General features: G+C 38.3%; 2 protein-coding genes across 4 annotated transcripts in view; one reads left to right on the top strand and one right to left on the bottom strand.

The window, feature by feature from the left end:
- Nucleotides 1-8,259, bottom strand: part of LOC134477345 (basic salivary proline-rich protein 3-like) — a 57,500-nt gene extending 49,241 nt beyond the window's left edge. The window contains exon 1 of the mRNA XM_063255053.1: nucleotides 7,159-8,259. Coding sequence (XP_063111123.1) covers nucleotides 7,159-7,651 — 493 coding nt within the window. The 5' untranslated portion in view covers nucleotides 7,652-8,259. The remainder of the gene's footprint in view (nucleotides 1-7,158) is intronic.
- Nucleotides 7,093-15,504, top strand: part of Slc16a7 (solute carrier family 16 member 7) — a 177,627-nt gene continuing 169,215 nt past the window's right edge. The window contains exons 1-2 of one of the 3 annotated variants that reach the window (XM_063255050.1): nucleotides 7,102-7,233; nucleotides 11,103-11,213. The gene's annotated coding sequence lies outside the window, so the exon portion shown is untranslated. Of the gene's footprint in view, nucleotides 7,234-11,102; nucleotides 11,214-15,504 lie in introns of all 3 variants that reach the window. The other 2 variants (XM_063255048.1, XM_063255049.1) reach the window with 2 other exon arrangements.

Here is a 15,504-nt window from a genome sequence, read left to right on the forward strand (position 1 = left end):
CCTGATTTCAAGTATTTAAGCACCAATTTCTGATTAGAGTGCTTTGAAGCTTTATCAGTCCCATTGCTATCAGTGAGCCAATATGTGTAAAAGTCTCTCAAGAACCAAGGAGGTGAGAACATTTTAGAGATGCTAGCATCCCTCGAGCAGTCTCTCCCAAGGGAACCTACCTCTATTTATTGAGAAAGAGCATATTATGAAGACTGATGGACATAGTGTTTGAGTTTTCAGTGACATCTAGAGATCTAGAGAGTCACAGAGGACAGAGAGACAACAGATACTTTCAAAGTTGCTTTAATAGAGAACACTGAATGCTCATTATTGGCTAGTGCCTTCTTGAGTTTTCTAGAAGCCTTTCTAGTAGAGAATTAGGAACCATCTCTTTGGGTAGCTGTCAGTATCTTGAATCAGAGAAAGTACTGCTAAGATAATCTTTCCTATATGTGCCTTCATTTTCTATTAAGTACCTCTAGGGTGCAGAATTCAGTCACATGAGTGCTCTTTCCCAACTCCATTGGTGCTTTGGGGTCCAGACTGTTATTCTTACAGAACTATTTCTACATTCAGCTAAAAAAATCCTGATATTTCTCATTAGAGTAAACTTTCCTCTAGTATTAACCCTAAACACTAATGAAAAACTTTAATAAATGGGCCACCACATTGTACTTGTCCTGTTTGTGATATAGCTCTTACTGCCCTTTGGGTAGTAAATTATGCTTTAAGTACTTTTTAAGTACAGAAACCTGTAATAAAAACTGCCTCCTCAGATCTCTCCTGATACTAACTTTCAAAGGATGGATCACTTAAAATATTTGAAGAACCCTTGAAGTAGAGAGTATTTACTAGAATTTAACACTTAAGGATGTAAAATGGAATTAGTGTGACTGAACAAAAGAAGAAAAGTAAAGTGAGATAAAGCCCCAGTTTTATAAGTCAAAAGTAACAGAGCTCTTTGGAGTAGTCACTATCAGTTGGAGAATCTCACACTGGTCAAAATGCCACTCAGTCACTAGATTAGACAGGCCAAGGAAGGAGCTGATAGTAGTGTATTTTTTGCAGCCGAAGCAGAACTTGATGCTTCTGACTTTTGAAAGTTGCATGTTAACAACCTACTTTCTGGTCATATAACAAGAAATGTACACAATACATCTGTACCTATCATATGGTACAAAGTTTCCAAAGACAAGAGACAGAACAAATAACAACAGTAAAAAAAAAAAAAAAAGAAAGAAAGAAAGAAAGCAAGGAAGAAAGAAAGAAAGAAAGCAAACAAAAACCTGCCTGGAACTTTTTTGCATTAGACTTGATTTTCCTAAGGAAAACTATTACCAAACCCTGTTTACAGGTTACCTACCATGTTTACTAGAACTTTAATATTGGTTTCCAATGAGAGGAAATGATGCAAAAAATAGGTGAGGACAGTGCTGCTATATATTGGTTATGGTTTGAGCATTATCTATCAAAATTTTGTGTGCTGGACCTTGGTTCCTCATGTGGCAATGCTGAGGCTGAGGAGCTCTTAATATGTGAACCTAATGGAATACAGTTGGGCCAAAGGGTGCATTGCTCTCTGGAGGGGTTCATGTAGTTCCTATAAGATGCCAGTTAGTTCCACTGAGAGCAAGTTACAAAAAGAAGCAAGTCTGGTCCCTGAGGCTTTATGGCTTCCTATCTTTCCATGCGATCCTTCCTCTTGCATACACTCTCATCATCATGCCATTTACCTATTATGGTGTCTTGAACAATCATTATTTCAAAAATTATGTCAATTGAATGACTGAATGAATGAAACTCATTAAAGGCACATATTAAGAATCATCACTGGATTCCATGATTCTAGACCTGGCATAAGTTTGGGTAAGTAAACCAAGAACAAACCAAACAAAATTATTATGCATCAATTTAAAACTGACACAACTAAACTTTAGTCTACATCACCATGTTAAAGTGTACAGTCACACAAAAGTGAACTTGAAACATATACTGTAAATAATAGTTTTAATGCAGATTTTTTTTTTTAACTTTTTGTCGGTACCAGGGATCCAACTCATGACCGCCTGCTTGCAAGGCAGGTGCTTATGCCACTGAGCTAAATCCCCAGCCCTCTTGCAGATTGTTTTTTAGAAAAATACAAGTGGCAACTTAAGATCATAATCATCAGAAACTCTGAAAAATTAAGTAACCATTAGAAATTGATTTGTATTAAGTAAGAAAATAGCATAAAAGTTTCTAGCAGAAGAAAAGTTGGAAAATAGCTCCTGAGTGGAAAAGAGAATAGCAATTGCTTTTAACTTTATGCAAAGAAGTAAAACAATCACAGATGAAATTTAGTTTACTATCAATCATGCAGTTGAAGCATTTTTCATGAAACTGTTCTGTGATCAAGATATTAAATTAATGCAAACAATGACTAACTCTTCAAGGACATTCTGGGTACATGGAAATTTGCACAAGAATTAAGAGCTAAGCAGGTACACTTAAAATTATATTTAAGTGTCACATAAACTTACTTCATAAATAAATTTATTGGTCATATTTTTCAAAGTACATCTATAGAAAAGAAAGTTTTCATTTACTGCGAATATGTATAAGTTCTGTGCACTTTTGGACCCTTGAAATATTTGCAAGTATCATAGAATTTTATAAAGTGAAACTAATTATTAAGGTATGACTCAGAGAAGTTAAAGGGTTTTCTATAGAGAAGATGTGTACATAAAAAGCACTAAAATTTAAGTTTCAATTCGATCATCATGGACTATTCAGGAACTACTAAGTAATCACAAACCATTTGTGTACAAAATCCCTGAAACATTTACAGTATAAGAATTTTTAATCCGTGTCTAATTTTACATGATTTTGAAATAATTACATTGATATGAAAGCCTCTATAAGCTTAGTTTGTGAATAATAATAAAATACATTCACATTTATGCTTCTCATACAAAAGAAGCCACAAGTTTGAAAAAAACAAGGGACCAAGAAGTGGAGGGAGGGGGGCAAAAGGGTAGGGGTTATAAAGTAATTGAGATGTGTTGTGTACATGTGCTAACCCCTACAAGTAATATAATCATTATGTACTACATACATGTATGAATAAGGATAAAATTTAATGAAAATTCTAACTATGGTTGTTTCAAACACTGACCCAATAAATTGTTTTCTTAAAAATAAATAAAGTATACAATTACAAAAATTCAATAGAGAAATTTTAATGCATAGTGCACAGGGGGACTTTTGGTGCATCCCAAATCATTTGTTTAGACAAAAGATTCCTTTGTGTTTTTTATGAATATTGAATGGCATACCATAGAGCAATGTCCAGTATAATTGATTTCCCTTTTTCATACTTCATAAAATTGAGCTAGACACACATTCCCCAGAATTCTATAGAAGGATTTCACAGAACTTTTTCAAAGTAACCTATTATACATGTACTCAGAATACAACCCTAGAAGCAGAGGAGAGATGTCTTTCATACTTTGCAGATTCTTGAAACCAGGTCATAGCAATCATGCTCACAGCTGCTAGTCAGCTGCAATCTCAGTCACAGTGTGCTGCCTCTGGACGGCAGGTGCAGATTTATTTTCACTCCAGTTGAGGGTAATATTAGGGCACGTGGTCCTTCATCCTTAGACTATTGTGTGTGGTTTATGCACACACAAACTCATATTGGTTTTACAAAAGAGTGTTGTGAAAAGGCTGTTACATAAATTTAGGAATCATGAGAATATATTTTTAGCTTTGACTTGCAAACAAACGAAAGCACTGTCTAAGTTTGTCTCATTGGGTGTTTACACCCACTATCATTTGAAATCTTATTAAATAATATCACATATCGATCAGAACAATATAATTTATATCCTCACCACAAAGAAAGTCTAAAATCTCAGAGGCATACATGGTGACATGAAGATGAGTACAAGGTAAGTAGCCTTTAGCTCGTGGTGAAACATGGGAAACATGCCACTGTGGCAGGGAGAGAAAAGGGACTGAGGCACTCTGGACCTTAACTCCTGTTACTCAGGTTTTATTGGACACTTCTGCTCATACAGTTAGAATTAGTTGCAGACTCTGATACTACTGTACCGGAAATGTATAGTTCTCTGGATCATGGATATGAGCACTTTCTGTTTGTGAAAATCATATTATGTTTTCTCTGTTTGGCAAAGATTACAAATTACCTTTATATCTGCTAGGATTTATCTGGTTGCTAGAAGATTCCAGAGATGAATAAAATGTCATCTTTAGTTTCAAATAGTCTAATTGAATGTGGAGACAGATTTTTTTTAAAATAGGCAAATGTAGCAGAAATTTCTCTAAATTAAAGAATAAGTCATGTTCTGTGGGAATGGCACAAAGAAGTTATATATTAATTATGTATTAATAAGAAATCCTTGAAGACACTAACTTGTTGGCTTATTTGTTGGGTCTGAAAGGGAAAAAATGGCCTAGACAATTTTGATAATGAAAAAGGGGTAGGAAATGAAAAAAGAGAGAAAAATGTGAGAAGATACCACATGAACGAGGAATAAGAAAGAGAACACGAGGAATAGAGTATCCAGAATATGAGGGTATCGGTATACTAACATTAAGGGCTGTACTACTAGCTTATATGCTACGTATATATGCACTAGTTTGCTTAATTGTGGAATGAGTTGCTAGAATATTAGATATATAATGTTATTCACTGTTTCACCCCTTGTTACCTTATAAACAGGAATCAATGGGAAAATCTTGCCAGCACATTCTAAATTCTGATCATATGGTTTACATTTTCATTAAGCTGTATTTCCCCTCAATTTCCTAACAATATTAAACTATAACTCATAGGATTAACTGATTAGATTTATCCCCCTGTCAGATTTCTTTCTAATTCAATCAAATGTTTACACAGTATGCCTAGCTATAGCAACAGGGCAATTGAGGACTGAACCCCCAAATACTAAGCCTAGAAAAGTAGGTAAATTGGAAAAAGCAAAACTGGTGCAACAAAACTGGTAAACTGTTGAAAAAAACTGAAAAGTTGCTGAGAGTATGATATGCTGCTATGAGTAGTGATATTTGAGAGATTGGTAATAGGTTAAATAGGCTAAGTACAAGGGATTCTAAAATCGACCAAAAAGAAAGGTCAGGGAAGGAAATGGGAACTGAGTAAAAATTCAGGAAATACATTTGTTCTTCTTTGAAAGGGAATGAAAGGGATCAATGAGCAGGAAAAATGTCAATAGCAAACACCTATGAACATGACCTTGAAATGAATGTTTACATTACATCGTTTCCAAGTTTATCATTCTTTTTTGTAATTGAAATAGTTTATAGTCAATGCTACACATTTTGTTGTTGTTATAATGCTATTTCCTATGCAAGTATGTATTTACATATTTTTAGTCTAAAAGTCTAAAGTTCTAGAATTTTTTGCCTTAGTGTTCTAGTTTTCAAGTCAACTGTCAAACCTTTTGAAGTTATTAATGATTGTATTATTCGCCAGCTGTTACTAGATTTGGGGGGCTTGCAGAGATTCAAGTTCTTGGTGTCCTGAACAAATTGGACAACACACAAAAAAAATGTAGCGAGGATTTACATTTATTAAAGGTCAGAAAAGACATACACTGAGAGAAGCATGGTGGCAGGGTTCACTTGTATCTCTCTTCAATTTACTGTCAAGTCTATGCCACCCTATAAAAAACTTGCTTGATTTCACACCAGAAGAGTTGAAGATAGTTTTTTCTGATTGGCCCAGACACAAGGCTTGGAAATTGTTTTCTGTGCATAGGGTCTGGTTCTCTATGGTTGGCAAGTCATGCCCACTTGTCCAAACACCTTGCCCTGACTCAGTCTCCTGTTTCATATATCATCTCAACTTTAAATATTATACTTAAATCTTAGGAAAATAAAAGTTGGTATTATTTCTACTTTGTAGTTATAGAAATTGAAATTTTGTTCATGTCCAACAGACTAGCTGTAGCAAAGTAAGAATGTTGAATTTATTCAAGTAACTTCACCTTTCTATGTCCATCTCCAAATCTATACCATATGAATAATTACACAAAATATCAAATACAATTATTGTGAAGTCAGGGAGAAAAAAGATAGATTGGCTGAAAAGTCTGATACAAGTTCTCAAGTCAAAGCCTACATTTATTATTCTGGACAGTGTCTTTTTCTCTGAAGTATCATTTCAATTTAATGCTATTAAAAGAGATCTAATTGTACTAGACAGAAAGAAGGAAATAAGAGAGGAAGTGGTAATGGAATGAGTAGCATCAATATATATTTGTATACAATATATGCATGTATAAAGACTTAAAAAGTAAATTTGAATAAAATGTCAAAGAAGAAAAAAAATAAAGAAAAAAAAACCTAGTCTCTGGAAGTGCCTACAGTACCCTTTCCAGTCCTTCCTATTCCAACTTCCTAAAAAAGCATATTTTAACCAATAAAAGAAGAATTATTTACTGTCAAATAACTATTTTCTGTTTTGAAGAATTCAAAGATTTGGCAAGTTAAAATTGAAATGCATTATTTATGAATAACCTTCCCTCCGCAACTCCGTCAGTATCTTTGATTCTTCAACACCTCTTTTATGGGGTAAATTTTATCTTTCCTCGGAGGTATTTGGATGGTGCTACTAATCACCAGCACTGCCTTCCCTCCACCCTCCACCTACACCCCTAAAAAGTCCCTAACTGCAAACAACAAACAGCTCAGCCTTCCCTGGGAGCTCCAGGAGAGGATCTAGTTTCTGCGTTCTGCCAGGCTCCTGTCCTCTCCTCGCTTCCACAGGTTGCACAACTCCCCGCGGGTATCTAAACAGTTTCCACACCTGCTTCCTAGGCTGGGCGACAAAGTACCTCGCGAGGAGCCCGTCAGGACTGCTCTGGAACAGCAGATCCCTCTAGGTCAAAACTAACATCCGCAGCGGAGCGGGGCGCCCGAGCCGCGGGAAAGCGCCGCGGAGCATGCTCAGTCCCCGCCGCGCCGCCGCCGGCCGCGGCCCGCTTCCCCGGCTCCCGCCTCCCCGCCCCGCAGCCCGCCGGGCGCGCGCCTGTGCGCCCTCAACGGCTCGGGCCGCCCCTCCCCGCCGCCTCCCCCGCCTTCTCTGGCCGCGACCGACGAGGACACGTCAGGGGCCATAAATAAATAAATAATTCCATTCACCCGCTGGCGGCGAGGCGGTCCGGCTGTCGCCGGCGGGGACGGGGAGCTGCGGCGCCCACCGCGCGCCTCTCACAGGTAAAGTCTGCGCGCCGGCGGCAGGGGGAGGACGCGGAGGCGCGGGCGGCGGCGTGCAGGGCCAGCCAGCGCCCGGGCCGCCCGCGGCGGACGGATACTGGCCAGCGGTGACAGACGCGCCGACGCGGTCCGCCAGCCGGGGAGCCAGGCACGAGCAAAACCCCACCCCGGACGGCGGAGAGCCCCGCAGGCCGGCCGGGCGCACGTCGGGGCGCTGGGCCTGCGGGGTCAGGGCGCCCTCGGCCCCTGCCCGCGCTCTGCTGTCCTCCCCCCTCGGCCACGCGGGGCCACCCGGGCGCGTCCCTGAGCGCGTGTCCCCAGCATCCCGCCCCGGGGATCCCAGCACCCTGGGGTGGTGTCTAGGCTGCAGGAGGTGGAGACGGGTCGTGAGCTCGCGTGTAGGGAGCGGCTTCGTCATCAGAGCAGCGTTGGGGCCGAGCGATGCGGCGAAGAAGGGCTGCAGTACCAGGGGTGGTGTTTGATTTCCGTCCGGGAAGCAGGATGGAGGTACAGGCGGATGACGAGGTGGATGCGGCGAGGGCTGAGGTTGATGCACCGGCTGCGCCTCCCAGGAAGACGCTCCGCTGCCTGGGCCGCTGCGCCACGCTGGTGGCACCCGGGCGGGAGAAGTGGCGCAGGAGTCTGGGAGACTCACGTGCAGCCTCAGCTCTGCGGCCCTGCCTAGGGCATCCCTCTCCCCGCAACTTCGGAGCCCAAAGTGCTGCAGACTGCTTTGGGAAGGGGGAAGGAATTCTATTTTCACTCCAGAGAAATTAAAATAGAAAACACAAACATCGGAACAGTAGGGGAAATGAAAACATTTTCTCTATAAATGTTTCTTTGATTGTTTAGTGAGGCATGTGTGATGGTGATGGAAAAGCTACTATTTCTTGTCCTCCTCCCGTTTTTTCCTCCAAAAGAGACACAACAGAGGGATAAAAATAGAGAGTAGTGATGCACTTGTAAAAAGTTGTGGGCATAAATAACTTTTTTGTTTGCACTCCAGGGTTCAAGGCAAAACCCAATCAGGACTGGTTTGCAAACTTAACAGACAGGTCAACTGCAATGTGCTTAGTCATTAGAATGACAAGTACTAAGTGTGCGTGAAAGGGGGAGAGACTGCAAAACCAGCATTGAGTGGGGCTGCAGAGGGCAGTTGAAAGTTGGACAGAGTGACACATTTAGCCCAGAAAAAAACAATTCTAGCTCTACTTTCTGCATTGGAATGTACTACATTTAAATCAATTACTGAATTATCTCTCTGGAAGATTTTAACCTTATGCAAGTTAGTGTTTTGCATAAAACTCAGAAAATTTGGACTACCTTTTGCAGATACTTTAGCAGTTTGAAGGAATATACCGCCCTTTCCCCTTATGTAATGATACAGAATCTGAAACTTGTGGTTTTCAGGGTTCTAAAAATGATCAGTTTATCTCCAGACATGCACTTAAAATAACATCTGGTGTGTATTTTGGCCTTGAACTCTTAAAGGGAGAGATAGCAAAGTGACTTGAAGAAAGGTCCTTGTGCAGAGTTATAATACTGGATCATGGAACTGAAATAAAAATGTGTCCAGAATTGTTTTTAATTCATCTACCAAACGTTGGGAGAAGGAAATTAACAATAGATGCAGTGAGACCCAAAGCCTAGGCATCAGATTTGTTTGTGAACTTTTGTAAGATTTAGTAAATAATATCTTGGCTTCATTTTTTCTTATCAATAAAATGTAGTAGATAATACCTCCCCTGATGCAACATTATGAGAATGAAGCATGTGGGAAACACTTAGAACATAGATAGCTATTTTTGAGTCCCTAAATTCATTATCATTCCAGACATTCTTTTGGGTTACCAAGATAAATGAGGTTGTAATGTGGTTCTCTACAAATACACATCTAGTTGCCCAGGTTAATCTGTCTCGTATCCCGTTTGCTCTTCAGTCTTGTTTTGCTTTGCCATTGCAGGCCTTGTCTTTCCCTTTTCTCCCCTCCCTTTCCTTTCCACCTCAAAAACCTGAAGAGAGTTTAGAAGATATAAAAAAGAAAAAAGTCTGTAAGATCTGCCAAAAGACACATTTGAGAAGCGTCACTGTATGTTCAGCCCCATTCATTTGTCTGTTGTAGGCGGCCATGCATGAGCTGATAGTGGAATATTCTCTTTGCTCCGAGGGAGGAGATGATAGTCCTTCCCTGAGGATTAACTTTACCAGTGATTTGGTTCCTATTTTTTGGGGAGAAGCTAATAAGCTGTACTTTTTTTCTACACTCAGGACAGACGGATTCACTCATTACTAAAATCCTGAATATAATAACTTCAACATATTCACAATGTTCACTGTATTGCAGACCTTATACTGTTTCTTTCTGGTAGCACATAAAAAATTAGATGTGGCAGGTCTTTCCATATTCAGATTTGTAGAAAAGAAATTTAGGCACAGATATATGATTTGCTGTATTGAGGTAACTAGTGTTTGTCTGTCTGTTTTGTGTTACTGTAACAGAGTTTCTGATACTGGATACTGGATAAAATAGTTCTATTAATACACAGTGACAGGAAAGTCAAACAGCATGGGCTGTTGAGGGTGCTCTGATGACATCACAATGATGGAGAACTAAAAGGGAAGTGGGTGCATACAAAAATCAATCAGTGGGGTTTCCTGCTTTTTAAAAATCTGCTCTTATGGTAGATTCTGACCCAGTCCTTTGTGATCTTATTCTTGTATGATAGAGATAATTTCTCATAAGGACGATACCCCTGTGAACCACAATGCCTGTTTTTTTTTTTTTCTTTCTTTTTTTATATTGGGGGATTAAACCAACAGTCTTCCCACTGAGTTACCCTCCAGCCATATTTATTTTTTGGGACAAGTCTCATAAGTCTCTGTGTGGTTCAAACTGGGATTAAACTTGTGATTCTCATCACTTAGTTTTTCAGAATGCTGGGTTTATAAAGCTTTTGTCAAAAAGCCAGACTCCACAAAACCTCTTAAAGATCCCACTGCCTCTCAAGACCATCTTTTTTTTCCCCAAGGGACTGAGTCTCAACAAGAGTTTTGGTGGGATAAATTATATTCAACCCACAGTAAGTAGCTGAGCTGAGGCAGGTACCCCCGTCTGTCTGGCTTCTTCAATTGTGCAGTTCAGCCATTTGGAAATTTCATCAAGTGCAAAGAGTGTTATGCTTTTCAATGCAATGTGTGGAGTATGATAATAGTGAGCAACTGATTATAGAAAGAATGGAGGAAAGAGTGAGGGAGGCAGAACTGAAGGAAAGAGAAGGTCATAAGAGAAGGTGCCTTCTGCTCAGAATCTGGCAAGAAGTACCACATGGACTGTGCCCAGAGGACAAAATAATTGAGGCTCTTTTGAGAATTCCTTCCTTAAAAGAATTTCTGCATCTAGTCATCTAGGCTGTCAGACCCATTTGTATGAATTAGATGAATATTTTTGTCTTTGGACTGACAAATTAGCAAAATATTCCTATACACTCTAAACTTCAATAAGAATTTTCTTCAAAGTAGACATGAAAAAGAAAAGTGGGGGAAACAAAACATCATTCAGGGACTCTGCATTGAATGTCACTGGCTGAATTTATCTTATGCAATGTGGAGCTGTATGACTGCCCTAAACACCAAAGAAGATACTAGACATTAAATGTTATGACTCATTCCTGGTAAATACAATGACATGCCAAAATTATAAATTATGCTCCTTTACTGTCTTTGGCCTGGCTCTCCCAAATTGTCTCAGAGAAAGAAGACACTTTTTATCTGAACTGCCTTGTAACTTGAACTGAGTTTATCTCAGTATTACTATACTGTTTGATCTTGAATTATATTATATTGAATAAGCGTGCTGTCTCTCTTCCTAGGTTATGTGTTGCTTGAGAGTAGAGACCATATCTGACATACCTGAGCTCACCATGGATGTGTGTCAGTGGGACAGGACAAGGCACAGGTGAAAACAGCAGTTCTGAAATCAGGTCTGTCTAGGTTATGATCTTGGCTCTGTCACTTCACTAATTCGGTTGAGTAAATCAGCCTCTTTTTAATTGTGATTTCCCAACAATTTGTTGTTGTGCAAACAACAGCCATAATAGCCAGTTTTATGTATTGGTTGTAAAGATTGAGACAGTGTCTATAAAATAGTACTCTGCATTTCACATGCATAAAAATAACTCAATATGTGGTAGCTAGTGTTTGGTGTTAAGTATTTGGTCATACGGCTTTTCAGTTATTATAAGAATCACTGACTAATTCTTCTTAGTGGACATTTGGAAACTCTGAATCCTGTTTCATACTGGATGATGTAACAGTGTTGAATTACAATATAAACCACTAAGTGGACTCCCTCTGAGAGGTCATCCTGGTTTGTCAGAGTTTCTTAAAACTGTACCAAAATGATTAATAGAATGTTGAGAAACAGCCATACATTTAATTCTCAAAATAGAATCTTTTCTTATTAAATGTGCAAAGAAAGCTTCCTTTTCTCACTCGTTCCATTTAACAGTGAACCTGGAGGCCTAGTCTTGTGTACTTGGGAAAGCAATTTGTAATCACAATATGAGAGAATAGCCTCATTCGACCATGGTCAAACAAAGAGCATTTATCACACATACTTGGCAACAAATAAATAAGTGGAGGGCTGGGTGGCTGTGTATATTTATGTGTCAGTTCTAATAATCAAGAATAAGGAAAATACTCAAGCAAACTGAACTTAACTGTAACACAACTAGTTTAGCTAGAGTTCAACTATTTGTACTTGGATGCACCAGAGATTTTTTACATACTTGCAAAAACCAGCCTTGAGTTTTGGAAATAATTTTCGTGATATTATGCCAAAACTCTTTAAAAATTTTATTAATATTTGTTACAATCCTACAAAAGTTTCTGAAAATCATATAAAATATTTGAGTGATATTTACAGGATGATGGCATAAAGATTTTTTTGGTTATTACTTTGTATAGTCTAATAGCTATCTTGATTTTTGGAAATAATTTTTATGATATAATACCAAAACTTTCAAAATTTTGTTAATATTTGTTGCAATCCTACAGAAGTTTATTGAAATCATATAAACATTTGAGTGATATTTAGAGGATGATGGTGTCAAGATTTTTTGTTGAAGATTTTGTATAGTCTGAGTTGTTCTATTAAAATATCTATGTAGTTTGGTTGTAGAAGCTAGTGATTATTTTTGGTAATATTTGGCATCAAAACAACTTTCAGGTAAATAAATTTAGTATGTATGGTAAGTCACTTTTCTCGTTGAGACGCAATACCTGACACAACTTAAAGGAAAGGTTTCTTGTGGCTCATGGTTTCAGTCCATTGTTACTGCCTGCAAGGCTGCGGGGTGTGGCAGAGAGACATAGCAGAGGTAGAGCTGCTTACCTACGTGATGGTATCCAGGAAGCACAGAGACAGCAGGAAGGATTTGGGAGGGAAGATCAAAATAATAAGTCTAAAAGACGTGTATGATGTTTTTAGGAATAAATAAAATAATATTTATCTGGTTTGAAAATTGATTTTCCATTATTCTGGAATCTAAAGGTTCTTTCAGCTTTTCTCAAATATTCCAAAAATTTATTCTATAGTAAGCAAACTTATGTGACAGCATTTCTCAACAGGAGGCATTTTTAGCACCTTTGGGGGCATAGTTTGCTGTCTCGTTCATCAAAGGACATTCAATGTCTGTGATGATTTTAATTCATACTGCAATAACAAACTGTCACAGAATAAGTGTCTTATAGGTAGCAGATTTATTTCTCACAGTTCTGGCAGCTAGAAATTTGACATCAGGCTATCAGCATTTAGGGTTTTGGTTGAGATTCTGGGGTGCAGACTTCTGCCTTATATCTGTCATGGTGGAAAGAGGGTGAGAGGAGTCTCTAGGGTTTCTTTTGTGAATGTAGTAATCAGTCTTGAGGAATCCACCCCACTTACCTCCTAAAGCCTCTGCCTCTTACTGCTATTACCTTTAGGATTATGATTTCAAAATACGAAATATGGAGGGGACACATTCAGTCTTTAACAGTGTGCTCTGTTCTTCATATGCTAATAGCTTCCCCTCAGTCTTTGTGACAATCAATAATTCTCCCCTTTGTTTTAATATACCTCTTAGTAGAATAGTACCTGATGTCACTGAAAACTGTTGGACACTATGATCAAATTGAGAGTATTTAAGGAAATTTCCTCAGGATCAGAGTATCTTCAAATAAAAAATACTTGTTTTTCCTCAAAGGCTTAAAAAAATCTAGTATGAAAACACTTTGAAAGAATGAGGGTTTTATTCATAAAATTGAAAGTATTAGGATTTCATTTTGATTGACTCCATCACTTCCAAAGCTTCATTTGCTCTCAGTTGTCCACAGTTCTTGGCAATGTTGGGATCTGATGTTTCTTGAATCCTTGCTTGAGTTCCATATGGCCCTTGTTCTCCTCTTCTCTGGCTGCTCTTTGTAGTTCTACCCAGGTCTTGTTTTATACCCTTCTCAATTCATGTTTTCAGTTTTTGTTTTGTCTTTGTTCTGTTGATTGGTGAAGCTCATTTGTACTTGGCCTGTAGTTTGCATCAGTGGGAATAACACCCAAGTCATTGTCTGCAGCCCTGATGCTTCCTAAAGTTCTCGGCCTTTCTAGACATTTCCCCATATCAGCTGGGCAGCTTTCTTTATGTTCTGCAGTCTCCACTGAACCTCTGTGTTTCTCTTTTTTGTCTTGCTCTTTGTTGTTGTTCCCACGATTTTATTAGTGTCGATGTTACTCTCGTCTAGCTTTGGATATCACTGTCCCTCTGGGTTACCATACACTTAGACCACACATTGTCGAATTCTTTTACTGTAACCTACCTTTATTGCCTTCCCATAAGTAACACTGGTGGCTCCCATTACGTAGACCCAAAGACTGACACTTCAGTCCTTGTATATGTCATTCTCCTACCACCTTGTTACTCATGTCGAACTGTCATCTCTCCCTCCTTCCTTCATCCTCACTGTATTTCTTGCACTATTCCTTTGGTCATGCTGATTGTTCATCTTGAAATGGTAGAACTTCCTGCTAGTTTTAATTTCACCCTCAAAGCTGAGTTTAAATACTACACTCAGAATTCCTCTTAAGCTCCAGAAAAATGATAGGAAGTTTTATAACACTGGATTTATTATATATATTGTGTACATTTTGTTATCGTTCCCTTTATATAGGTTTTCAGCTTCCCAATATCTTAAAGATTTCTGGTTTTCAGGGAAAATAACATGTCCAAAATCATGTCTCCTTTTGCAGTTTGGTGAATTAGAGAAAATCTGCATGTTCTGATTTTTAAAGACTGTTTGTATATAATCTTCCGTGTCTTCCATGAACACTCTTTGTGGTTTATTTTAAGTATATATAGTTGAAATAGCCTGCTATTTTAAAAGCTGTTCCAACTGGTACTAAATTCTCTTTGCTCTCCCTACAGTGTTTACTCAACTTTCTTGGGCTGAAATAAATCTCTTTTACAGTTGAATGACAGCATATACATATATGGAAACAGCTAACATGTCTTATGTTTTCTCTATCAACATATTGGATTTTTCTACCTCATCTTTATGTGACCTTGTTAAGCTCGTTTTTCAGGCCTGTTGAATTTTGAATGCATTTAAATTCAGGAAAGTTCACAAATTGTGTGGAATGCTTTAAGGATAACAGTGGTTGTTTATCCATGTAAATATTGAATTGTTGCTTATGACGGAACTGACTGTCCATATAATCTCTTCAAGTGAAGTAAGAAGAGGGGAAATGAAGGTATACATAAGGATCTACTTCCTGGCACATTCTCTGTATCTCAGGATTGAATGTTTTTTCTCTGTGGCTTTCATTGTAATGAATGAATAAATGAAGATACACTGAAAATAATGAAGGAAAACTCATTTTAAAATTTGATTACAGTTGGAGATCAGGCAGTCAATAAAATTACTTTGTTTCATAGATTAATTAATTCATAATTAAAGCAGGAAACATACCACCATGTATGTGTATCATAAGTGAATTTAGATCTGCTGCACCAACGAAGTGGCTATTATTTATAATTAAAGAGTTAAATGGTTGAGTAAAACTAGTTTGCTTTTATTGGGCTTTCTGCACAACAGGTATCATTTTAATATTTTACATGTTTTAACTGCTTTGATCTTCAAAATTTTATCAGAAAGCATGCTTATTACTCTAATTTTATAGATCAGAGGATCAGAGCACTGGGTGAAATATTTTGTCAATGCAGGAATCTGTATTTTAATTTG

Source organism: Cavia porcellus, unplaced genomic scaffold (assembly GCF_034190915.1).
Source record: "Cavia porcellus strain 051 isolate PalLab524CR breed Dunkin Hartley unplaced genomic scaffold, mCavPor4.1 scaffold_8, whole genome shotgun sequence".
NCBI lineage: Eukaryota > Metazoa > Chordata > Mammalia > Rodentia > Caviidae > Cavia > Cavia porcellus.